At 36.1% G+C, this 27,609-nt stretch overlaps 1 protein-coding gene across 1 annotated transcript in view; it reads right to left on the bottom strand.

Annotated features, from left to right (window-relative positions):
• ofcc1 (orofacial cleft 1 candidate 1) overlaps positions 1–27,609 on the bottom strand; it is an 85,394-nt gene that overhangs the window by 23,996 nt on the left and 33,789 nt on the right. The window contains exons 11-15 of the mRNA XM_052595827.1: positions 26,963–27,054; positions 15,115–15,351; positions 11,006–11,258; positions 9,985–10,148; positions 1,981–2,140 (exon numbers count right to left, since the gene is read on the bottom strand). Coding sequence (XP_052451787.1) covers positions 1,981–2,140; positions 9,985–10,148; positions 11,006–11,258; positions 15,115–15,351; positions 26,963–27,054 — 906 coding nt within the window. The remainder of the gene's footprint in view (positions 1–1,980; positions 2,141–9,984; positions 10,149–11,005; positions 11,259–15,114; positions 15,352–26,962; positions 27,055–27,609) is intronic.

Genomic DNA, 27,609 nt, shown 5'->3' on the forward strand with positions numbered 1-27,609 from the left:
ATTAATATGATGACATGGTCTGAAAAAAACTAAAAATAAAATAAAAAAAGTTTAATTATCATGAGCTCATAAAATGTTCATGTACAGTAACAATTGTACAGACATTAGAAAAATATATAGGATAGCAGTTTCAAATAAAATGTAAAAGGACACTGTAGTCACTTTTTAATGTTTTAAAGTCTATTAAATATGCAAAATGCATTAAAAAAGGAGAGATAAATTATATTTATTGTAATGATGATATTTAGTTGATATTTGATGTGCCGAGGCCAAGACAAATTATGTCAGTTACGGCAAAATTGTAATATTCATTGGAAATGATCAGCACATGTACAGTACTGGCCACAGCCCACAGAGCTGCTAAAACTTTTCAAGTTTCCAAGCGTCCTGTGGCTCTGTCTGTACCTGTAAATGTTGTCTATGCTCTCTCCACCCCCATTCTCTGCTAATGAAGGCCTCGTGGCCTCTTGTTATTAAAATCATGCCTCTTTCAGCGATATTAATTGGGTCCATAATAAGGAATGTGCTGGATTCATTATTTAATTGTGAGAGAACCTTTGGAATACAGTTTCTGAAATCTATTTTTAATGAAAACTACTACATCCTGGCCTAATCATATCAAGCATGTTCTATCTAATTAAGGATGCAAAAAATCATTAGAGTTGCAAAATATTAGTTTCAGCACTGTCTAGCTGCTCCCTCCCCTCCAACATATATTTTTTCTACTGTGTTGATAAATAGTTAATGAGGGAAAAATGACAAAAATTTGCATGTAGGCAAATTAGTTTAATAGGGATATGTCTTTGCTGAGTTGGGAAAGTGACCCTTTTTGCATAGAGAAATTGCCACAATAATTATGAAATAATAGCCTAGCCCGTCTTATTTAAATGAAAAATCGTCAGCCTGAATAATGTAAAAATTGTGAAATGCAATAACCCTAAATTTTCATCATGCTGGCGAATGTGTTTAATGTGTTAGCATTTTATCAGTTCAATAACGGCAAATTAGGGCCAATATGAGAGAGGAGGTTATGACTGCGGTTCTGGGATGGAGACGGCTCTAGCTCGAAAAAGATTCTGCAAGTGTGTTGGCTAAACGATGCTGTTTCTTAATTACAATCTAAACAACTGCATCCAATTAGTAGCACCTACATTACTAATATTTCCACAGCTGTAGCAGTACTTTTTGAATCTAAAACATAAACAGGGGTCATTGCAAAGGGCTGCAAAAATAACATGATTTGCAAAAGTCTACGATTTGAGCTAGGAATTGCAGAATTCCTTTTTAATGACTTGTTTGAAAACTAATAACATTTCTTCATCAAGAGCACTAAAGAGGAGTTGCCACCCAAGTTGTGAACTCAGTGTATGTGTGTTGAGTGTGTGTCCTCATGCGTGCCACTGTTGATTGAGCAGTCTTTTTTCTTAATGAAATATTGCTGGAAATTGATTTCCGTGGATTAATCAAGCCGAATTCCTTTTTGGATAATTAGCCCCAACTAATTAGACTAGCTAAAAACCTCTGTGACAAATTTTTTGGCATTCACAAATGTAACTAAAGAAAACAGAATGATTTGAAATAATAATGTTATATCCTTTGAATCCATTTTATGTTAATTATAATGCATATTAGAAAGCTCAGTGAACAGTTCAATGTGACAGTCCATTTCTGAAAACCCTCACAAAGGCTTTCTGACTCACAAATGCTAGCGGGCATCTATGAGCCATCAAACAGACAGAAATCTTTTGCAGAGGCAATCTGATGGATTAGTATCAACTACCATTTTGCCCATCTCCTTTAAAACAGCCATTAATCCAATTAAGCACAAGACTTGAGCAGAGCTTTGCAACATTCAGGCGTTGTGTGGCAATGCAGCCCATGACAGCTGGATCGCCTTGATGCAAAAATATATTCTCTCTCGACCAGTGTTTAGCGCTGGTTGTTACCACCGTAAACAGGTAAGAACTTCCTCAGACTTACCTTACGTCTCTCTCCATTGAAGCCTCTCCATTGCTCTGCCTTCTTTACAATGTAATTGAGCTCCTGGTTGGAAACCTCCATGTCATGTGGAACAAAGAATGCTCCCTCAGTGCTGTGGAGCCGCTGGTAGATATCTAATAGTCTCCCATCATTGTGAAGTCTGTTAAAAGAAGTAGAAGGTTAGGAAAGGTTTGGTAAAATTATTAATTTATAGCACCAAAAAAGAATACTATATATTAAATCTCTTTTGGTCATGTAAAATGAAGGAACCAGTAGCATTTGGTGTTGGTGATGTTAATCTTGGTCTTCTGCTCGTAAAGGTGACTTTTTTTTTTTTTTTTAAAACAAACACAAGTACAAATTATATTTGAGAGACCCTAAAGAATATTAACCAATGTTTCCATCCGTTTCTCACATATTATTAGAATTTAGCAACTATTCCCTTACGAAAGGAAAATATATTTACCAATATATTCATTAAAATATATTGTGATACATTGTAATATATTATTTTCCCTTTGTATTTTCTAATATATATTTGAATACATTTAATAATATATTGATGATACATATATTATATAATATATTGCAAAATATACAAATGATTTGAAAATATAAATATTAAATCCAATATATAAGAATATATGCCTAATATATTACATGATATTTTCCAATATACTGCAATATATTTTTGTTTCATACGGGTTAAAGGGTTTCAATGGCATGGACAGCCTGTAAAGATGACCTGATGATCAGCAAACTATTTCTTCGTTCGACAAAAAGTTGCAGGATAGAGGTTCAGAGTTAAAACGTGTTTTATGCCACCTTGTCACATCCTGGTCATTTTGCTGTCAAGGCTGTTAACGTCTGACGAACAGCTCATCTGACCTTTCCAACAGAGTGAAATTCTGATGAGCTTCAGCTCGGCAAAAAAGCAGGCCTGACCCATCAATGTCAAACCGGCAAAACAGAAGTGACTCTAGTCTAGGTTTGACACCTTTGTTAAAGGGATAGTTCACCCAAACATGAAAATTCTGTCATCATTTACTCACTCTCATGTCGTTCCAAACCTGTATAAGTTGCTTTCTTATGTTGAACATAAAATAAGATACTATGACGATTGCTGGTAATCAAACAGTTGGTGGTTTCATTGATTTTTAATAGTATTTGTTTTCCTACTATGGAAGTCAAACTGTTTGGTTATCAGCATTCTTCAAAATATTTTATTTTATGTTCAACATAAGAAATCAACTCATGCAGGTTTGGTATGGCAATGGGGTGAGTAAATGATGACAGAATTTTCATTTTTGAAAATCCATTTAACAAATTCTGGTATTTTCTTCTTCCCTACATTCTACTCTGATGTCTTGGACCTCTAGTGGGTCTTAAACTTCTGAATAATATCAAATAAAGCCTCCTCTCTCACTCATCACAGAGAAGGTGCATTGAATGTTGGATTCTAAGACAGTGTAGGAGGCTTGTTTGCTTGTGATTGTTTGGGGAGGCTCTCTCTTCAGATCATATCTAGATCCTAACATTCTTCAAAGAAGCTGAGTTTATAACGGTATCTGAATCTATGTCTGGTGAGGAAGTTGTGATTCATATGACCACTACAGAATGGTTATTGATATTTAGTCTTAAGGTGGCACCTACTCAGACATCACTCTTAGTCAGTGCACGAATCATCTGGCATGAAAACACACAGCTTGGCTTCTCTTCAAAATGTCTTGACCCTCCACTGCGGAAAAGAGATTATTCTCGCTCAAAAGGGTAATGAGCACTCCAGAAAGTGAAACATCTACCATGCAAAGTTTAAAGGATGAAAAGCAGTATGGCTTTGTGAAATGTAATGATCCATCATTCTACCAAGGGAAAAAAAGTGTGTGATGATTGTTTTTCTATGGCATGTGCACATGACCTAAGTATGCATGAATGATGATAACCCATTCATTTAAGATCAAAAAAAAAAAAAAAAAATGATATTGCCAGAGTACACATATTCTATTATGTATTTAGTAAATGTCTTAATGTGAATCAATATGTATTCAAAATCATATTTCTGACTGTATGTCAGGGATTTATAATAAACAATGTAGAATCATGATGGAATTTAGTATTTTTGAAATAAAGATATAAATCAATAATTGGCTTAAGATGACTAAGGGGTCATCCACACAAAGACCTATTTTCCTATTTTATCTTTTTTTTCCTCGTTCTTCTGTAAGCATGGCATTGTCTCAAGAAATATCATTGTACTCATGAAACCACTGAAACTGGTTCAAAACGATGTAGTATACTTGCCAGCCCATTATGTGGGGCTGTAATTCTGCCACAGAGATACACCAAAAATGGAGAAGAAGACTTGGACCATGCACATAAACATCGTACGCTGTATACAAACTCAACACAACAACAAGAAAAGCTAGTAAATTTAGTAAAGCTAATAGGCTCAGTAGCTTCTGCAGCATGAACACAAGCATGTAGTCCGCCATTGTTGCTGTTGTTGCTGTTATATGACATAGCAGTGTCTGACTAGGGTTGAAATGTGGGGTGATGACATCATCGTTTCTCAAAATATACAGTTTGGCTGTACACAAGAAAACAAAGTTGTCGTTTTCAGATATATCCGAGACCCCCTTACGAAAGGAAAATATATTTACCAATATATTTCTTAAAATATATTGTGATATATTGTAATATATTATTTTCCCTTTTTATTTTCTAATATTTTAGATATTTGAATACATTTAATAATATATTGATGATACATATATTATATAATATATTGTCAAATGCAGAAATGTTAATCCATGCATTTATGACTTCAAGGTTAGACTATTGTAATGCTTTATTGGGTGGTTGTTCTGCACGCTTGGTAAACAAACTACAGCTAGTCCAAAATGCAGCAGCAAGAGTTCTTACTAGAACCAGGAAGTATGACCATATTAGCCCGGTCCTGTCCACACTGCACTGGCTCCCTATCAAACATCATATAGATTTTAAAATATTGCTTATTACTTATAAAGCCCTGAATGGTTTAGCACCTCAGTATTTGAATGAGCTCCTTTTACATTATACTCCTCTACGTCCGCTACGTTCTCAAAACTCAGGCAATTTGATAATACCTAGAATATCAAAATCAACTGCGGGCGGCAGATCCTTTTCCTATTTGGCGCCTAAACTCTGGAATAACCTACCTAACATTGTTCGGGAGGCAGACACACTCTTGCAGTTTAAATCTAGATTAAAGACCCATCTCTTTAACCTGGCATACACATAACATACTAATATGCTTTTAATATCCAAATCCGTTAAAGGATTTTTAGGCTGCATTAATTAGGTAAACTGGAACCGGAACACTTCACATAACACCGTACTTTCTACATCATTAGAAGAATGGCATCTACGCTAATATTTGTCTGTTTCTCTCTTGTTCCGAGGTCACCGTGGCCACCAGATCCAGTCTGTGTCCAGATCAGAGGGTCACTGCAGTCACCCGGATCCAGTACGTATCCAGACCAGATGGTGGATCAGCACCTAGAAAGGACCTCTACTGCCCTGAAAGACAGCGGAGACCAGGACAACTAGAGCCCCAGATACAGATCCCCTGTAAAGACCTTGTCTCAGAGGAGCACCAGGACAAGACCACAGGAAACAGATGATTCTTCTGCACAATCTGACTTTGCTGCAGCCTGGAATTGAACTACTGGTTTCGTCTGGTCAGAGGAGAACTGGCCCCCCAACTGAGCCTGGTTTCTCCCAAGGTTTTTTTCTCCATTCTGTCACCGATGGAGTTTCGGTTCCTTGCCGCTATCGCCTCTGGCTTGCTTAGTTGGGGTCACTTCATCTACAGCGATATCATTGACTTGATTGCAAATTAAAACAGACACTATTTCAACTGAACAGAGATGACATAACTGAATTCAATGATGAACTGCCTTTAACTATCATTTTGCATTATTGAGACACTGTTTTCCAAATGAATGTTGTTCAGTGCTTTGGCGCGATGTATTTTGTTTAAAGCACTATATAAATAAAGGTGATTGATTGATTGATATTGCAAAATATACAAATGATTACCGTTTTCAATATATTGCAATATATTGGAAAAAATAAATATATATATATATATATAAGAATATATGCCTAATATATTACATGATATTTTCCAATATACTGCAATATATTTTTGTTTCATAAGGGCCTGGTTTCACAAAATAGCAGTTTAAGGCTCCCAAAATGCAGGATCCGTCTGGGTGAAACGCTGATACGATATACATTTCTCTGTGAAAAATCTCTGTGTGTACATGACCTACGACAAGATGAAAGCAGATTATTATTATTTGTATTATTATTATTATTATTATTATTATTATTATTATTATTATTATTATTATAAAAAAGTTTTTTTTTTTCAAAAGTCAGGCTATGTAGTGGGGCAGTTGATCCATGGTAGTGGGGTCAGGTGATCACTGTGTTGATTGTGGCCCTGATATGTTTCAAGGGGACCTTGGCACCAGTGCAAGGTCACCAGGTCTTCTGAAATTAGGCCAACTAATTGGCAATTATTTTCAATGGAGCTATAGGTTGCACAAAATGTTAATAAATGTCACTAAAAGGCATCATAGATTAATTAGCACTTTCTTGTCATTGTTACGTTGTATTTACATTCTGCCTACTGTCAGCACTTTACATTTGTTTGAATTTGTCAACCGAATACATTGTTCCTCTCAGCCACTCACTGAACCATCATTGGGCTAGTGGGGCTATACCAACAAGTCTAAGAAATTAAAAAATGTTGTCCAAGAAGGTCCTGGACTTGTTTCAGTTATTTCCTCTCACATCAATGGCTAGTTAGCCATTAGCTATAGCTTTTGCAGGGTGCTCAAGAACAACCGTTAGGCCTAGCCATCTGCCACAGTCAACACAGTTGGCTTCTTTGGTGGGGAAAGTCATTAAAGGTGCCAGAAAGTTTATAAATCTTGCATTAACTTACAAAGTTAAAGTTAGGCACATCCTAACTAGGCACATCCTAAAACATATTTATTAGAATTTGTATTAGAGTGACTGTGTTTAGTCAATTTGATCCTAATAGCACTGGACCATTATCAGAAAAGCCCGCTCATGTAGCAATAACAGTTATACAGTAAGTACATTGCATGTGTACATTTCTATTATAACTTAAGGCATTCAAATACATCTTAATGACAAGGTGTTCAAGCAGTCCCAGAGAATGTGGGTTTGTTGGTTGTTTTGTCTAGCCAACAGTTAAAGGACTTTTCCGATGTTATATAAAGCTATGAATAAAAAAAAAAAAAAAAAAAAAAAAAAAAAACAAGACTTCCCATAAACCATCAGGTTTTAGTGTTTGAAGTGTTTTAGATACCGAACTCTGAAGAAGGATACAGCACTGAACAATGATGCCATTCACCATTTAAAATTGCCTGTAACAAAATATTCCTGACAAAATTTCAACACAAAGAAATGTAAGGATCAGGAATCAAACAAAGAACCAGGAAAACTAGCACATTCTAGTATCTGCCTCTCAACCAATGAGACTGTTAGCCTGAAAGCCTCTCAACTGACCAGATGTTGAAGAGGAGAATCGTTCAGTCACCGTTCACTGCTTTAAAACAGACACTTTAGTTGAGCCACTATTCACCTCTTATTTTAAAATAACAAGTTCACCTGTGGTCCCACATCAAATGTCTGATTGTGTTTATATATTTTCTGACAAACGAAAGAAAAATAAAAAAAATGTTTTTTTTCCTGCTTTGCAGGGAGTGAATCAGGGCTTGCTAAAATGTAATTAAAAACGGATAACAGTTCATTCTATCTATACGTGTATCCTCAGGCGTTATTTTAGAAATAGGTCAGGCACTGTGTCAGTGCTTCTCTCCACACAGTGAATAGAAGCAGATAACCCATAAAAACGCGCAAGCCTACTCACAATCAGACTGCTGGCCTACATTCACACAGCACAACCACCCTTCAGCTTTAACCCATGTTAGACGCGCCAACCCTGCCATCCTAGAACCGTGCACTGGCATGAGACATCACCCGCCTCTACAGCTGACACCTAATGTCGTCCATCCAGTGTGGGATAAAAGCCCAGCCATTGAGAAACAAGATGAAAGCTCTTTCTCTGAGACCATTCTACACTGATTAGTGAAAAATCAGGTTGTTACAGTTTTGGGTCCTTTGTTTTAATTCCAGTCCTTAAAGCTACAGTCTGTGTGATTAAAGACCTAAATATTCAAAACAGGGATGGTACATGAAAAGAAATCCATGAACAGTCGATTTCATATCTATATCTTACACATGCATTTCTTGACTTGTTGGTCCAAATTTAGCCTTAAAATCAAAGGTTTTCCATGTTTGGTTAATATGATTTTGTGCAGTATGATCTTGCCCAGTAACAGCAATTTGAACATAAAAAAAAAAATATATATATATATATATATATATATATATATATATATATATATATATATATATATATATATATATATATATATATATATACTTTATTGTACATGATCCTTGGTGGTCATTATTTCAAAACACATCACAATTTGGTTCCTGGTAATATAATCATAAACCCCAATGTTCATTACGTCTGTCATGCATATTAACAAACCCTGTGGTGATTTCAGCTCATCTTCATGTCATTTCTCTGATTATTTATTCTTTAATTTCATGGGAGTATTAAATCAAACTGCATTACATCAACACTTGGCTGTCAGACGACGGTAATGAGCAGAAAGCTCTTGATACGGCCTGTTTATGATGCTTATGTGCTGGTGGACAGGACTTCATTGGCTGGATGTCCCTCAGGGGTTCCCTGTCCGAAAATACACTGCCATAATCTCAGACTCTGAATCGTGTGGACTGCAGTGTTGTGACACTTTTGACACTTCCACCAGGAAGGTCACACACAAACTCTCAAGTTGACAGGAAAAATAACGGCAAAGTGAAAACTGCGTTTTGGTTCGTATTGTGAAATTCCTTTTCTGAAGATAGACATCATTTATTACTTGGATGCTGAATAAAAAAAACTAATACTGTGTCAAAATAATTTAATCTTCTCATCTTGCATCCCTTTTTTCATATTTTTTCTCAACATTGTCACCTTTCCCCTACTATATACAAACTCAAAACTGCTGTTACCTAAATGTCAAGTCATTTACATTTATGACACAAGGTTTGTTGCTTTCTGTTAAATATAAATGTGTGGTATATATGTTATATGTTAATATATCGCTCTGCTGACATGCTTGGCTGCCCTGCAAGCAGCCTTCTGTTTTCTTTCTCCCTCTTGTACAATTAAAACTGGCAAATGAAGAATGCCTCGTCAAGGTCAGGTGAGTTCTCCTATAAAATAAATGCCCTGAATTAGGTCTGTTCAGAGGAAAGGATCTTCTCGCGGCCACTTTTTGCACTCATTTCATCAGGTGCTTTTTCTCTCCCACTTAACTTTGCTTATTTTTAAAGCACTTACACTGCATCATCAATGTATGTGTCCTGGCCTGCTTGCTGTATCTGGCTGCAGTTTGATGAAATTTGGAGCTCATCCAGGATGACACTCCTAGAGAGAATTATATTCCTAAACCAAAATGTATCTCGAAATGATTTAGTGATTAGTGAAGTGTTTAATTTTCACTATACTGCACGTAGTGCACAATTCTGCAGTGAATTAGAGAGCTACTTGTGTTCAGTTCAAGACTCTGATTAAAACTTTGACTTAGTTCAAGATTTTATTTTTTTTTCTAAAAATGCATTTGGTGTAAATGATTGGGAAAATAGTTCCAGAACCAAAGCCTGCTGCAGAAGTGGCTGCTTGAAGTTAGGCAAAATGTAAAATAATTTGCAGTGGCATAAGGGCACGTTACAAATTGCAGGTGAAACATTAGAACAACTACAAATGAATTGGACAAACTTTTGATTTTGTGTTTGTTAGATTGTTTTTTTTTTTTTTTTTTTTTTTTTTTTAAGATTCTTTACCTGAGGAAGTAAACATAAAGGAAGGTGAAGGAAAGGATGCAGTGGACACCGTACAAGAAGAGTGTGATGATGATGCCTGCTGTGCCCGACTGCTCAGTCCGAAAGAAATGCCAGTACAGCTTAGCAGCATCTGCTAACGGTTCCTCTGCACTGTAGGACAGACGCTGAGCAAACAAAACACGTTTCACAAAATCACAACTTTCTCCTCCATATAAAACATAAATACACAAACATATTGTCCCATTATTTATTCTGTTTAAATGTAAAAACATAAAAGCATTAGGAACATTAAAACCATTTTAAATACATATGGAGTTTAAACATACGCATTTATTATTATTATTATTATTATTATTATTATTATTATTATTATTAAATTATATGTTTTTTTTTCTTGGTTTTACTTGTAATATGGGGAAGCATTATTTTAACCATTGTGAAAGAAGTACACTTGTGCATGCTTAAAAAAAATAATAACTTTTATAGAAATAATATCTCTAAAAGAATATTCAATGTAAACTAAATGAAATGCAGACACTTTTATTACATGATATATAAACAAAATAATTTTATCTATTATCTTTTTTGACCCACATAGGACTTAATGTAATTTCTATTGAAATATCATACAGCATATCTATCTATCTATCTATCGATCTATCTATCTATCTATCTATCTATCTATCTATCTATCTATCTATCTATCTATCTATCTATCTATCTAGCTTAGGTCCTAGGTTTTTCAGTTCAAATAGTGACATCTGTAAAATAGTCTATGTGATATCGGATTCTAGTTTGTTTGTTTTTTTTCATATTTTGTTATTCAGCATTATGTATAGTGCAGTATTTAATATTTCCAACCAAAAATACACCTATAATCCTGAATAATCATTTCTCTCTACAGTCTGTCTATCCCATCCCTGCCCTCACATTCAGTTTTATTTGTAAAGTGACTTTGCTAAGATAATGTGAAACTTCTATTTACAGTGCAGAAGTGTCCACGTTATTTTAAGTGACTTACCCCTAGGACGGCATCCACAGAAAAGACCGCCAGAGGGTCCAGCACTGTCCACACCGCCGCAGCCATGATAAACTTTGACAGGAAGGAGGGCGGTGAGCCAAACGTTAGCTGACAGCCCCATCTGATCAGGAGCAGCAGTAGCGTAGCTGCATTCAAGGTCAGGGGGCCCAGCAGCACCAGCAGAACCTCCTCCAGGGTAGACAGCAGCGAACCCTGATAGACCAGATCCACCGTGTGCGCACCCAACCAAAATCTGCCCAGAGAGAGACATGATGAGAAGGTGATTAGTCCAAAATGTAAGTTAATCAAATAAAAAATAAATTAGAAATTTGCATTTGACAATAATTGTGAATTAAGATAATTCCAAATTACAGGATGAGCCGTTCTTAGGCAGGATGTAAAGTAAACCTGAGTCATCTGTTTATGTATTTATAACAATAATGAAAAAAAAAAAAAAAAAACAATTATAACTGAATGACCGGGCCAATGCTGCTTCCTAAAGAGAGTTTTCACATATGTTTAAGTCTTGTCAGTTGAAACAATCAAGTGATCTAAGCCATTCAAGTGCTAGATGACATGAAAGAGATTAATATTCTGTTAATATAAAGCCACCTTTCAGACAGCATATGAGTACCAAAAAGTTCTTCATGAATATTTGTGTGAAAATATTGCATGTGTGTCAATATAAACAAATATGTGCATTAGATTTTAAAGTGACGACAACCACATACTGTATACCCTCTGTTTCATGTGTTTAAGTCTTGTCAGTTTAAACATTCAAGTGATTTAAGCCATTAAAGTGCTAGATGACATGACAGAGACCTCAGTGCTGTAATCTTTAAAGAGAGCAGCAGCAGCAACGACTCGCTCCGAGCGGGGCTCGAACCCGGGTCTCCGGCATGGGAGGCGGACGTACTAACAAGGAGGCAGAGATATTTTAAGCAGTCTTACTCACCGCCTGTGGTTCCAACACACGATCGTGACCCTTTTTCGTTGGGATTACATTATCCTTAAGAAATAAACAATATGCAAATCCGTCGTCAAACTGGGCCTTGTTTGTAAAACAAGCATCTTCGAAATGCAGGGAACAAACACAAACACTTGCACAACTCCGTTGATGCTCTGTAAAAATAAACTCCATCCTGTGGTCCCTTAATGCTGTTTTTTCTTTGGTAATCTGTGCAGGGTTGTCTTGCCCTGGCAACCAAAAATACACTTCTTTTGTGACATTTCGCGACGCTCTCGCTCTGATTAGTGAATGTCTGTGCTCAGCCTCTCAGTGCTCTGCTATACGGGAGCGCGCTCTCTTCCGGCAGACGTGCCCTTAGGACCCATATAAGGAAATTCCGCTCCATCTAACGTCACACAGAGCCATACTCGAAAAAAACTTTCCGAAACTTGTGGCAAACCGGAAGGAGTATTTTTGGAACAGAAATACTCCTTCAAACGTACAACTTAATTTTTGAAACTTTGTCCATGTTTAGAATGGGAATCCAACTCTTTAACAGTGTAAAAAACTCAGTATGCATGAAATAGCATTTCACCCCCCTTTTAACTGTGACAAATTGTTTCTGTGTGTGTGCGCAGAAAGCCACCTCTCAGACAACATATGAGTACCAAAAAGTTCATACTGAATATCCATGTGAAAATATTGGATGTGTCAATATAAACAAATATGTACATTAGATCTTAAAGTGACAACAACCACATACATTATACCTTCTGTTTTCTTTGTTAATGATGTTAATCAAATAACAAAAGAAAAAGAGATGATTACTCACTGCTCTTAACTAAGCAACTTACTGTAGCTTTAATAGGTACCTGTGTATTTCCTTCATACAGTAATAATACAGCTTTCACAGGCACTCTACAGTACTAAATTATTGTATTTATTTATTTTTTTTTTCATTTGTATCTTTGTTGCTCTGTATTTATTTGTTCTATTGCTTGTTATTTGTTTTCTGATGCTTGCTTACTTGTCTTCAATGTTTGAACTTTATATTAACTTGGCTAGTATTAGTATTTGCTATTAACTTAAATTGGAGTCGAGAACTGTGAAATTCCACTGGTACACAAACTGTCGGTATTGTAAGGTTACATAGGTCAAAAAATAATGAAAGCAATAACTTTACTTATTTATTTAGGCAGGGCCAGTGAATGTTTTGGCAGGGCAAGTAAAATATCTGATCTCCTGGCCTGACCAGGTCAGTAGAAAAACTCCTTAATGTTGAGTCCTGAGTCAATATAAAATACTTGTTAATAACAACAACATGATGACCTTTTTTTTTTTCTGATGATGTATACCAATTTGAACTTAACTGCGGACTGTTATTTGACTCTTATCATTATATAATTTATAAAATGTTTATAGCGGTTTTAGTGGTATGCTACTTTTGACTTTATAGTAGCCTAATCTAGTGGTGCTGATTTACAAAGAGGCAATGGAATCATCTTGCAACACATTCTCACAGTGTGAGTGCTAAGCCCCCCTGAGGATGAAATCCTAGAACCTTCACTAAATCTGCACAAAATACAGCAAAATGAAATGTTTAAGAATTTATGCTGATAAATCTAGTGGTTTTTTTTTTTTTTTTTTTTTTTATGTCTTTCATGTCTTTCCTAATCTACCATCATTTCTCTGCTCATTAATCCCTCTCTACCGTTACCTGAGAATCTTTTGCACTCTTCATTTCATTCGTTCGGCCCATTTATGCTGCACAAGTTCACTACTCCAGATTTTCTAGCATTCTCTCAAGCATTTAAAACGTGTGAAACTTTCCAACACTCACTGTATGTTATATCTCTTTTTATCAAGGTTTAATTTTTAAGATGCGTTTTTTGATTGATAGTCAAATTTAAATTTGATTCAATTAAACTCAGTCCAACTTGACTCAGTTTTGCTATATTTTATTCAGTCTGAGATTCAATTTTATTTTAACTCAATATCCAGCTTGATTCCAGTGCATTTAAGGTTCAATTGCATTTGATTTACTTTTATTCTGACAGAATCAGATCTCTAATTGTATTCCATTGTCAATATGCACTTTTTCTTTCTGTTTTAGGATGCTGTAAATTACGTCAACAGATCTAGCCACCTAACACAACTCACTCCAACGTTTACAACGGGACCTGTGTTGGTAATGAAGAGTTTTTCCACATGCTTGTGGTGCAATAAAATCCACAGAACACATGTTGTTGTGTAGACGGGTGGGACTCATTTGGCACTGCAAGGTTGTGTGCTGATTTTGGAGTGTGTTTGTGTGTGTAGGAGGGAAGGGGGGTGGTATTTGTGAGAATGCTGGGGGTAATGAAATGTGCGTGGGGTAGAGTGAGAGAGAGACGCTAATGACTGCGGGGCGTGCGAGCGTGTGTGTGTGTGCTGTCAGTTTGCAGCTGATCTCTGACCGCTACTGTGGTCACTAGCCCTGTAGAGAAACGCTCGCAGCGGACAAATGGACAGACATGTGGAACGTGTCATGAGCCTATGACCCCAGCTTTTTTTGTTTTCCACTTGTTTCTCCCTCATCTGTCCTTCTCTGCATTCCTCTTATCTTCTGTAAGTCGTTTTCTTCGATTTAATGATCGGATTTGTTTGGCAACAACACAACTTGGTGCGTAAGAATATTCACTGAATGACTCCTGGATGATAAATTAAATTAACACCACATGCAAAATAAAACCACGCTGCGGTATCACACAGGGTTTATGATGAAATGCTGTCCACACAATAAGAGAAGATAAATTCTTTCCAAATAATGCACACATAAAGGCCCGTACCCATGCATGTTAAAATCAACTGACTTTCCCCTCATAAGGTAGTTAAAGTTTAGACAAGTCTTGTAAAAGACTACGCATGTGTGTGCGTTTGTTTGCATGCATATAAATGCACACACATGACATATACAACAACAGTGCATGAATCACCTGCATGCATATTTGTGCATTTGAGTGTGTGTTTCCAGTGAATTATTGTAAGTAGACATTTGTAAAGGTCAGCATATCCTCTCCTGGAATAGTTCTGCATGCATTTGTGTGTTTAGAATAATGATGAGCTTGACACTGTGTGTTTGCGAATGATTGTTTTGTGAGGAGGGTCACGTATGTCTCACCTGTTGATGGGGATGTGTTGAGCCTGCAGGAAGAGCCACTGGCTGCAGTAATGAAGGTACAGACGGGGAAACCACATTAAGCTGAACAGGAGAATGGTCAGACTGATCTGAGACAGATGAGGACGTGGATGGCAGGACAAACCGAGCAGTGACGGGAGGAGACACACTGCCAGACGTGTTCTCTCACCCGTCCCACAGCACACAGCGGCAGACCTGTGCTGGTTGTGGTGCTGAGATCTGGGGACAAAAAGAAAAAAAAAACATGTGGTTGATTCTGTAAGCAGTGCAAAACAATAAATAAATGCAGTAATAGAGGTTTTTATGAGGATTTAATGTGCTCAAATTTAGATAAAACAAATTGAAAAACACAATTCTTCCTTTTTAATTTAAAACATCTGACTTAAAGAGTGTGATTGTCATTAATAAAATATATACTACCTATAATCACTTCATTATAATATTTGGTCACCATACAATGAATATTACACAACTGATGGAATTTAAGACTACTATATATTACCAGTGCAATGCAATACAAAAATGTCAAATTTCCTTAAATTTTAATCAACATTCCATATTGTAAGAAACATACATTTTCTGTAAAGCTGCTTTGAAACAACATGTATTGTTAAAAACGCTATACAGATATACATTGATTGAACTGGATTATATGAGCGTTTATGGAGTTATTTCTTAAAAACACACGTCAAGTGTATGGTTACTAATGGTTATTAATCCTTTGCTATTTTTGTTAGCTGTGACATGGACAATATGGATGCATTTCTGAAAGGAGAAAAATGTTTTCTTCCATGTATGGGACTGTGTATGTAATGTTTATATATATATATATATATATATATATGTATGTGTGTGTGTGTGTGTGTGTGTGTGTGTGCGTGTGTGTGTGTGTGCGTGTGTGTGTGTGTGTGTGTTGTTATTAACTGTTATTAACTTGAAATAACTGTTGTTAATTTTGTTCGATTTAAAAATTTCTCTCTTTGATGGAAAGTTTAAAATAACAGCAGTTTATTGAAATATTTCTTCATTTATATTTCTTCATCTATTTTGTCCAGTGCAACTTACAAATAAGGAATATAACAAGCATTGCATCTTAAGGATGAAATAAATGAGACATGGTAATAATAAAAAGTTCAAGCAATAACAACTTGCCGATATATGAAATATACCATCTACATCACTAAAAGATCCACGCTACACAAAACTGTCTCTCTGTATATTCACAGCACACTAGACAGAGATAATGTGTCAGGGACGCATCCCTGTCAAGCCGCATTACGCCACCGCGGCAAATAAATCCTGACTTGCATCCCCTTTTCTAATGAACGTATCAATGATATATGAACAGATGTATTTTTAGCCGCCTGCGCAGACTGGCTTTTCTAGAGAAAATGTCTAATGCAATGTGAAATCTGTTATTGCCACAAAACTGATTTTTATTGCCATAGCTCCATCTCTTGAGGTTTGTTTTAAAGAAAGTGTGACATGAAAGCGTGTACTTGAAATGTGAAAAAAAAGAGGAAGGTAATGTGTTACATTCATCTGTGGTGTTACTTTTAAAATTCGTATTATTGTTGCCAATTAGGGTTTGTGATTAGAATTCTAATTACACTTTGGCCTGTATATCATTCCTCTATGTTTGTATTATGGACATGAGTGATATCACAAATTATGTTACTGGTTGAGATGTGCAATTTCCTTTTGTAAGCAATCAAATAAGAAGATTTTTAAAGACACAACATGGACATGTAAAAATCTTCTTATTTGATTGCTTACAAACAGAAATTGCTAATCTCAACCAGCCACATAATTTGTGATATCAGGAGAATGCATACGCACGCACACACACACACACACACACACACACACACACACACAAACACACACGTTTGTTTCTGTGAATTGTGGAGACTTTCCATAGACTTTTATTACTTTTATACTGACTAAACCATAATTTATTTATGTGACCTTTGTGATATTTTGAATGCTGTGCCTCATTTTGCAAGAGTCATGAGGCATTTAGCATGTTGTTTGTTTCTATTTGTATTTTAAATTTATTTTAAATTTAATTTTTTTGGTGGGGAGGGTGGGGTGAAAATGTGTTTTAGCAGTTAAAAAAAAATTGTAAGATAAGAGCAGTGTTAATTGTGGCATACAGAGGAGCTGGTCATTACATGTTTTTGCAGCATGGACAGGCAGTAGGGTGGGACTGATTTATGGCCTGATGACCCTTGGAACTATCTGTGCCTTCAGTTACAGATTCAAAATCTGAAGTCACTTAAAAGCTGGACATCTTCTTTATTTGCAGAATTAAAGACATTGTTTTTGTAAATGTGCCAGAGCCACTTTCTACCCCCTCCATCAGTGGACAGGCAGAGTCACATAAAGTGTTAAAGAAGGAGTAAAATGAAACCAGAGGTGATTTTATATTAAACAAAAAGATAGAAAAAGAAAAAAAAGGGAAACTATTCTGTATTCCAAAGCATTAGAGTGTTTGTGTCTGTATGTGTTATAGGTTGAAAATAGCTGTGTGTGATGATTGATAGCATAATGTAAGATTTGGTGTAGTCAAAGTGTATATCTTAATAACCTTTTCTACAGGGTTGAGTTTAAAGCAACCGATGGCAACCGTATAACGTTCACTTTACAGTGAGGAGTGCAGCTTTGATGTCAGACGATCTGAAGCAAATGCAGAAAGACAGCAGGCCTTTATTCTGAATGGTTGGAGTTATCATACAGAACAGAACAGCAGCGCAGACATGTAATAAGAACATTCATATCTCTATATGAACAACACTATTTCACATGGCTACACATATTCATATAGAACTACATGTGCCTTTGAAACCAAGCTATATTCGGTGCAAATGAAGGCTGTTTGTGATAAGTATGATACAACAATCAGCTATAGATAAACATGGACTTCTGAAACAGCCAGTAAAATAATGCATGCCATATATAATTTGGTCACATCAGCCTAGTCCTCAGTGGCATCAGCTAGATTCACTGTAACTTGATGCTTTAGTGTGTCAACAACTGGATGTGATATATCCAAATTTAAATCTTAAAATGCCCCCAGCGCATAATAAATAGACCAACAATCAATAGTCATTGTGCTGTTTAAACCAACAGTCCCCAAATGCTGTTAAAAGCAACACTCTCTTTTCCCACAAAGCCACAGATCATTTCAGCTCAATTTGGATATCATCCTCTTTGGCCGCTTGCATACTGTTTTCCACAAATATTTTACAATACAATGCAGATTTATATCTTGCCTTGTTTTTCCATAATTATCTTCACATCTCCAGCTTTTATAGGAAAGCCCATTTCCCCATTTCTGGCATGGTGAGATGCACATAAATGTGTTTCATTGAGAAAAAAGCAGCGAGATGAGATTCGGGGTGTAGTAAAAGAGAATTACTGCTGCAGAATTAGAATACGGCTCATAATTAGAATAGGAATTTTGCCACTGCCAAATTATCAGAATTATTTGCAGCTGAGAGCAGAGGGGAGATGGGCGCTGGGGTACTTTAACCTAATCGAAAGCAGGGGGGAAAAAAGTGTTCCACTTAATTAGCGGATCTTGTTTGACTAATAGCTAACCGCTCCTTTTTTTAATCCAGTGAAGTTCCTACATATGAGAAAAGTGCTCAAGTCTCTATAAAAACTGAAACATGGAGTATGTGAATGTTTCACACACTGATTCACCCCTCCAGTGTTCTGGCTCTTAGGTCCAAACACACTTCCACACCCCATGTACGCAAGGAAGCCGAGTTCAAGCCAGCGCAACATGTGTGTGTTTATGGGCCGGTTGCGTCTGCCGGTAGGGAATCTCACATGGTAATGCCCGGACCCACTGAGTCTAATAAACACAGTGGAAACATGAAGTCTGTGAATGCACCTGGGATCCACTGAGGGCGATTATGAGCAGGTTATTCAGCAAAACCTGGGCATAATGTTTCTTACTTTCATTGCATTTCAGTGCTTCCTAGTGCTGCACTGGTGGATTTTAGCACCAAATTAGTCATCAATTAATGTGATCTTGAACATCTGAACCACTGAAATAGGCAAACAAACAAACTAAAGCCTGCCAAGAACCAGAAAATGTCCGTTCTTTAAACGTACATTTGTCTATTTTGTCTATTCTTTGTTTATTAAATTTGATATTATGATCTTCGTACAAGTTTGATAATGGTACAGCTACTTTTGGAGCACATATTGTTTCTTACAGTAAAATACTTATTTATCTGCTTGTGGTTTTTGAAGGAATATAAATTACCTCTTCTCCCCTGCTGCTGGTAGTTATCTAGAAGTGAAGTGAAGTGACATTCAGCCAAGTATGGTGACCCATACTCAGAATTTGTGCTCTGCATTTAAACCATCCGAAATGCACACACACAGAGCAGTGAACACACACACACACACACACACTGTGAGCACACACCCGGAGCAGTGGCCAGCAATTTATGCTGCGGCGCCTGGGGAGCAGTTGGGGGTTCAATGCCTTGCTCAAGGACACCTAAGTCGTGGTATTGAAGGTGGAGAGAGAGCTGTTCATGCACTACCCCCACCCACAATTCCTGCCGGCCCGGGACTAGAACTCACAACCCTTCGATTGGGAGTCCAACCCTCTAACCATTAGGTAAGAATAGACAAAATAGGCCACGATCTACGCTTTTTTTATGATGCCATCTTGAATTCACCATTCTCCAAAAATGTGCTACGTCTTTATTATATGCAGGCACACAGTGTTTATACAATGCAAACATTCATTCATTCATTTTGATTCATTTTAAACTGTCATGCTAATCTGTTAACTAAAGCCACTTAAAGAAACCTCCACTCAACACTTAGAAAATAAATGGTCTCTTATTCAAACATAGAACCATGTGCCCTTGCACCCAAGAATAGTCACCCAACAGAATCCTCAACACAGACGCATAAGACAGGACAGGAAGGACATTCATAGGGACATCAGACTGCCATCAAAAAAAATAAAAAAATAAAAATGAGCTGCAGGTTTTGACCCACTATTCACTGAACAAATCTGTACAGACTGCTGTCGCTGCAAATCCTGCTCCATACTACCAAATCCAAACCTAGTGTGGCCCACAAGAACATCAGAAAACATAAGCAATTTCAGCACCAGGATCATTTCATATAATACTGGCCACAAAATATATTTGGAGGCTCAGATTGTGCCAAGTAGATAGCAAAATACCAATAAAAAAAGTGTTTATTTTAAAGGACTATATCATACATTTCAGGCTAAATATTTCATTAAAAAGGTTGTAGTAACTTAGAATATCACTGGGAAAGCAAATCCTAATTATAAATAGCCTAATTCTAGATAAAAATCAAGCATCAGGTAAGAGAAACTTCCACATTAAATCCACATTGGTCAATCATTAGTCATTCAAGTGTAAATGTTTAAAAGTACAAACCTGACTATGAGAAACTAAAGGACTGTTTCACCTAAACTGGGCTCTCACAGACCTGACAGCTCTATCACACTTTGCATCATGGGTAAATCAAACTGCGATAAAATCTTCTGTCAGTTAACTGCTTCATTGGGCCATATGTATATATTCATTTATTTACACGGGCAAGAAATACTACTTTAAAACTGTACTGCATGTTTTTACTGGCACCAAATACATATTCACTAAAATGTCCCTCTTTTTTAATGTTCTGCAGTGCGAATGTGATTCAGATACATCTGTTTACTTTTGGCTACAATTTTAAGGAAAACAATTATATATAAATCTGAGTTGTCTAGTTGTTTATTAGTGCACCGATCTCCTGAGACTTCCAGAACATGTTGCTGGAAGTTTAACACTGACTATTCAGTCCGTGGCCTTCTATTCAGATGGACACCTCATTCAAGTGCACTTGAAACTAGGGCTATGGGAAAATGCATAACACAAACACACCATGATTCAGCCGCCCACCATACCACGACCGGTCAGCTGCTCTCAGGCCAACAGCTCGTCAGATTTGACAGTTCTGATTTTCGCGAAGTCAGAGGGCATCTATACAAACCCAGTCATGAAGCGTATATATATATATATATATACATGTTTGTGTGTGCAGTGTTTTGATGGTTCCCAGGAGTTTCCTAGCACAGGAAAGGGCCCTTCAGCCCCTGAGGTGACTCTACACACCTCCAGACAAAACTACCCACAGTATTACATCAGAATGTATTGACCTGTGACTCGAAGACCGAGGAACGTGGGATGTGGAACTTCGGGCATGCTCTGCTTGCACATGGCTACCTCGGCACTCACAACAAACACCGCTGTAAGATAATTACAGAGATCTACAATTAGCATAACAAAAATGACTTTAGGTTGGTTCTTGTGGAACCATCAAAACATTGAATTAAGTGTAAGTACACTTGTGACCATGTTTCTTTTGAAAAGTTCACTTGGTAACAATTTCAAACTAAAATGTTTACTTGAAAATACATTTTTGAAATAATCTTTTGCTTACAAATTCTAAGTATCATTGTGATGTGTTGACTAAATCACATGCAAAGTCCTTGATTATAATTTTGTAGTGTTATTCAACATTACATTTAAAGGTAATATATTTTAAATGCACTTAATTGCATCTTCATCCCTACAAATGTGTAATTACATAATAATCTATACAATAAAGTATATTTTAGATTACCATAAATGGTTGTCATTACATTCCGAATCACACTTTTACCATATTTCAAAGACAATATACTGTTAGTAATTGTGTATTAAAAAAGGACAGCTGACTGCATATAATAATAATTAAAACTACAAAACATTTTAAGTAATAATAATAAGCAATTAACCAGCAGTAAAACAATTAAGCAAATTAAGTAAAATTAAACAAATAAATTCAGTTTGTAATCAAGTAAATAACTTAAAGGTTTAAAAGGTTTTTTTGTTGTTGTTTTGTTTGTTTTTTCATAATGCGTACTCTAGATATCACGGCTAAGAAGATTGCTTTGGCCAAATGGTTTAAGAAATTAACAGCCGTATTCAGCTGCAGTGTGTATGTAGACAATGAGAGAAATCACACAACTTACAAACTAGGTAAGAGACGGCAAAAAAAAGAAAAAAAAAATTGGAACACACACAAGGATCCAAAGTGAAAGGGTGGAAAGGAGTTTTATGAAAGAGATGGGAATGATTGTACAGATTTTGGAAGCATTGCTCATCCTCAAGAGGAAACACAGACCCCTCATCCTTCTCTTTTTAGGACAGGAAAAGTCACAGATATAATTGATATGAGATTTGGGGGGTATATTTCAGTGTAATTAGAGTCTTGATAATTGGGCTAATTAGATATAATTGTTGTGTGAGACTGAGTTTGATTAAAACAGGTTTCCCCAAAACGAGATAAGAGGGAAAATATTTAGTTGACAGGATTACATTGGCGCACCATAAATACGCAGAGTAATTAATGAACAAACACGTGCATACAGTGGAAATGACTGCAAAGTAAAACACACACTTGCAGATAAAAATATTCACTGTCCCGCTCACTGAGACAAGAGTCTTTGACAAAATTTATCTGCAGAGCAACTGCAGAACTTTATCTCAAGGCAACATTCAAAGGAAATATTCAAAGTAAAAAAATAAAAAAAATGACAGAAACTTCTGTCACAGTATAAATAAGTCATTAACAATAGCTGCCTCGCTGTAGGCAGATCTCTTCTAAAGCAGCATCACTATCATCATGAAACATCACAAGTGACCAATTTGATAAGATTGACACAGGTAGCAACTTTACACAACATTTATAGTGCTCCTCGCAAGAGACTTGAAAAGTAATTTCAGTAGACATTGATAAGTATAAAAACAATGCAAAAAATAAATAAAATAAAAAATGTATTGTATTGTATTTATAATCAATATTTCTCTCAACTTTGTCCACCATTTTTACAAGATGCATCCTAGGATTGCTGTGTGTGTGTGTGTGTGTGTGTGTGTGTGTGTTTGTTGAAAAAAAATTGACTATGCCTCGGATTTTAACCAGACACCATATCTAAATATGTTCTTGGTTAGCGTCCAACTAGTTTGTCATTTTATTTGATCTTCTGTATCTGAAAAAAAAAAGACGACAAACAAACTACCAGATCAAATAAGGTGGAAGGTCTTCAAACTCTTTTTGTCATTCTTTCTACTTTTGAAATGAGTGCACACTTATCAATATTTGTGCTTTGCTGCATTTTGTTTGTTCTTTGAAATTGTAATGTATGGTTTAAGGTTATTACTCTGGCAAAGGTGTTTGATATGTAAATCTGGGAGAGGATCAAATGAGAGAAGGATAATAGAACTCAAAGAGAAAGAACAAGAGCAGCTCTGCCCATTCAGATAAACAGCTCTCTGAGCGATACCCAGCATCCCCTGCTCCCAGTTCACTGAATACCACAAGCCTTGAGACACACGTTTTTTTCTGAGCTGTGTTTTTGTCTCAGGCGCTTTTGACTTTTACACTGTTTCTATATCATGTGAGCGTTGTACTGTGGATCCAAAAAGAAAAAAAAAAAAGTTCCCATTCAAATAAAACAACACGGTCTACATTGAAAGCTTATACAGAGCTGAAGAACTATATGTGAAATGGTTGCTATGAATTTAAGGCACATATGAAAATCAACTTGGGATGTTTCTAAACTTGTTTCTAAATGTAATCTTCTGCGTCTTCCCATTTGCAGGTTTCATTAATTTCATTAATTTCATTAATAGTAAAATGTAAAATAGTCAAAATTTGGGGAACAAAATCAAATCCTATATTCTAGCTACAGTTAATTTTAATGACGTGTTTGTAAATCAAGATCAGCGCAGACAAAGGCTGCAGACAGCGCACCTTGTTTGTTATCTTTATTTTATAAGTGCACAACATTTTGTTGTTATTATGTCTGTATACAAAAAAAAAAAAAAAAAGTAGACCCTTTACAGATTCTATTGATGCATTGCTCTTATGTATACGATTACAATTGAAAGTGTAATTTAAGTTCTTTTCGGGGGTTATCGGGAGAAAATGACTCATAACGTGTATCGACTCCAGAGAGTTATAATAAAATACCCTTTTTGGATATCATAGCAAACTCTAGCCATTTTATTAGATTACATCATGAGGTGCATCCTAGGATCCTTTTTACATAGTACTGAAGGAATTCTTTTCTTTAATCACAATTGTATTTTTTATTTTTTTTTAATTGTATTTATTTTTATTTCATACTAATGCACAATTTGTAACATTTATAATACAAGCACCACTGCACAACAGACAATGCACATGCATTACCCTCCAGGGCAAGTCTCTGCCAGTGTGGCAAATACATTAACCAACAAGATAATCAAGAAATACTTTACATATATAGTAAAACTAAGGTTTCATAATGTACAGTTTACTTAGTAATACAGCAGGCTCAGCCCTGTTTGTTTGAAATTTGTTTGGTTGGCACACATTGTACTTTCAGAGGTCATACAAGCGGATACGGATTTTCCATGCAAACAAATGGGACAGCAGTTATCAATAAACTCGTGGCTGTGAACTGTCAACACCTCTGCCTGAGCCTCACGCATTTCACAGCAGGAAAAAAAAAAAAAAAAATCAAATGCAACATCAGAGTCTCTGCTGATTCTCTAGATGGCAGTAATATGCCTCACTCATTCACACATCAAACTGTGCATGAAGACAGCATAGCATCACGTGAGAGAGGGAGGTTATGTCCGATCTGTCACATTCAAGTAAATTGAGATAATACCTCAAGTTCAGTTTTGACTAATCGTGCAAAATGAAACTTCTGCAATCCGTTTCATGTTCAAACGTTTATAGCATGTCCTGGGAAGAAAAGATGGGCTTGAGCAACGTTCTGGTAGATTCTTCTTCATAAATACAGCAGTATTGGGAGCAGTGATTCTTTGTTTTATGAAAACTCCACATAAATACCAGATACATTTTAAACAGGGTGTTTTAAGTAAAGCAGATATCCTTTTATAATACTTTACTGTAGTTTGAAAATCTGGGCAGTCTTGGACAAGGCCAAAATGGAGAAATTATAGAAAGTTTAACCTTATAAAAATGAGCAAAGAAGCTGTTAGAGAGTATAAAAAGCTTAAAGCTATTTAAACCCTCAATTATAATCGCACTATTTAAAGCATGTATTGTTTAAAACCAAAAGTCATAAAATCTAATGCACATTATTTGAATAAAATTTGCAATTAATTGACAACTTGGTTATTTTAAAATCATCCTGGGGGTAGAAAAGTTCACCTCATTGAAGAATCACCCATGCACACACACACACACACACACACACACGCACACACACACACACACACACACACACACACACTATTTTAATAATACACCCTAATGATGGTGTTACTGAGTTTGCATCCAGTGAAATGAATCAAAGAGTTTTCTCTAAAGTCAATATGATCTCTGCAGGATTGGTTGTGTGAGAACCATGAGAATATTATAACATGTTATTTGCATTTCAAAACAACATTAACAAACAAAGAAACAGTCAATTGAATTGAATTTCAGATGGCTTACATGAAAGACAGAGGGGCTAAACTCAGCCCGTCGATGTTTGGCTCTATGTTTTGAAGTCCTTTATCCTGCTTTAGGTTAGCAATGCTCCAGCCCTCTCTTCTCTGATGTGTGGCCTGAGTTTCATTTGATTTCCTCTCATACGTACAGCAGCACAGCTTCTGATCTTGTTTAATACTAGTCCAGCGGCAACAAATTACCAATTTTCAGAAATGAGCAGAGGTAGGCAGCTCTAAATCCTATAAAATGAGTCGCTCTTTCTTTCTTTTTAGAGAAATATACAGCGTCGGCAATAATTCGGGCAAAATCAAAATAAAAACACACACCTCAATTTTTCCCTCTGTGGATTTAGGCGAGCAGCTTTCATCGCAAGCACGTGCAGTGAAATTTAGGTAAGTGTTTTGTGAAATGCAATTTGACGAGGCCGTTTATAAGATTTGTTCGGTGCTGCTGTTTGTGTCGGTGTGTTTTCACTCCTGTTTTCTCATTAATATCAAATGCTGTAAGCCACAATAAAACGCAGAAAACACTCATTCGTAGGCCTGCTTGTGCACTTCGCATCACTAGAGAAAAAGCAATTATCCACAGCGCAAGGTTTTATGTGTTGCCGATGTTAACGTTATCTTGATCCCTTCAATAAAAACACACATTGAATCTGACAATAAAGCGACATTCATATTGTGGACAGCGACATTCACATTCAGCCTCAAATAAATCATTCAAGTTGATGTGTGTTAATATATGCACTGAGAAAAAGATGTAGTATTATAGGGTCAATAACAATTTTCAAAAAATATTGGAAAAGTAGGTGGTTTGATTTATATATAATCTTAGTATAATAGATGATACATACAAAAAAATGGGGTCGTGTGTGTGCATTTGTGGGGGGGGGGGTGTTGGTGTGTTATATGAAGGCCTTTAATGTTCATCCACAAACTGCCACAAAATATTCAGGATAGCATACTTTGCTCTATGATGTAGTCAGTATACACACAATTCGCCAGTGACCTAATACATTTCCCAAAACAGTGTGACAAGGTGGAAAACAACTACAAGATACAATTTTTTTTTTTTTTTTTTTACATGGTAACTGCATGCCAGTGAATTAAACACATTACGGAATCAGGTCATGTGACAACAAAGATATTTCTGCCAATGATGTTTATCATGGCATAATGCCTGCTGTTCTGCATGTGCGGTATGCAAGTAAGTATGCTTTGTATTCATTCTGAACATAACCATATAAAACTATATGACATGAAACCAGACATTAAATTACACTTACCTCACAGAGAAGGTGAACTGGTCTAGCTGATCTTTAGGGAAAGGTTTGAGCGCCTCACTGTTTTTCTCGATTATCTTCTTCTGCCTGCCGCTCTGATCGGAGAGACACATGTGCATGTCGTTTGTAATCATAGCAGGAAACAGTTGCAATGATTTATCTTGGGAATACAATGACAGCAGCACACTTCATCCTGACATCATCTCTCAAACACACACACACACACACAAACCAGTACAGGAAACGAATGACATCCATATTACAGACAACATCTAATCAAAGTTGTCAGAAGAACAGAGATGGGATGAAATGAAAAGAAAGGCAGTCACAAAAAAAATAAAAAAAATAGACAAAAACAAGAAATTATATGTTTAAAAGAACACAACTATAATACTCAAACTACTGAAATCAGCTCTATAAAATCATAATGAGTCAAGATATATATAAAGATATCTATATAAAATAAATCACCAGAAGTGTGTTTCCAAATCAAAGAATAAAAGAGAGGCTTCATATTAATGCTGTCTCTGGTTCTACAGTATTATTTTGCCCATTTCTTGCAAAATATGGTGATTATAAACAATACTTAATTCAATGCTGAAAAATATCAGCAAAAAGAGTACAATAAAATAGTCTACATTACCCAATAT

This window comes from Carassius gibelio, chromosome B24 (genome assembly GCF_023724105.1).
Source record: "Carassius gibelio isolate Cgi1373 ecotype wild population from Czech Republic chromosome B24, carGib1.2-hapl.c, whole genome shotgun sequence".
NCBI lineage: Eukaryota > Metazoa > Chordata > Actinopteri > Cypriniformes > Cyprinidae > Carassius > Carassius gibelio.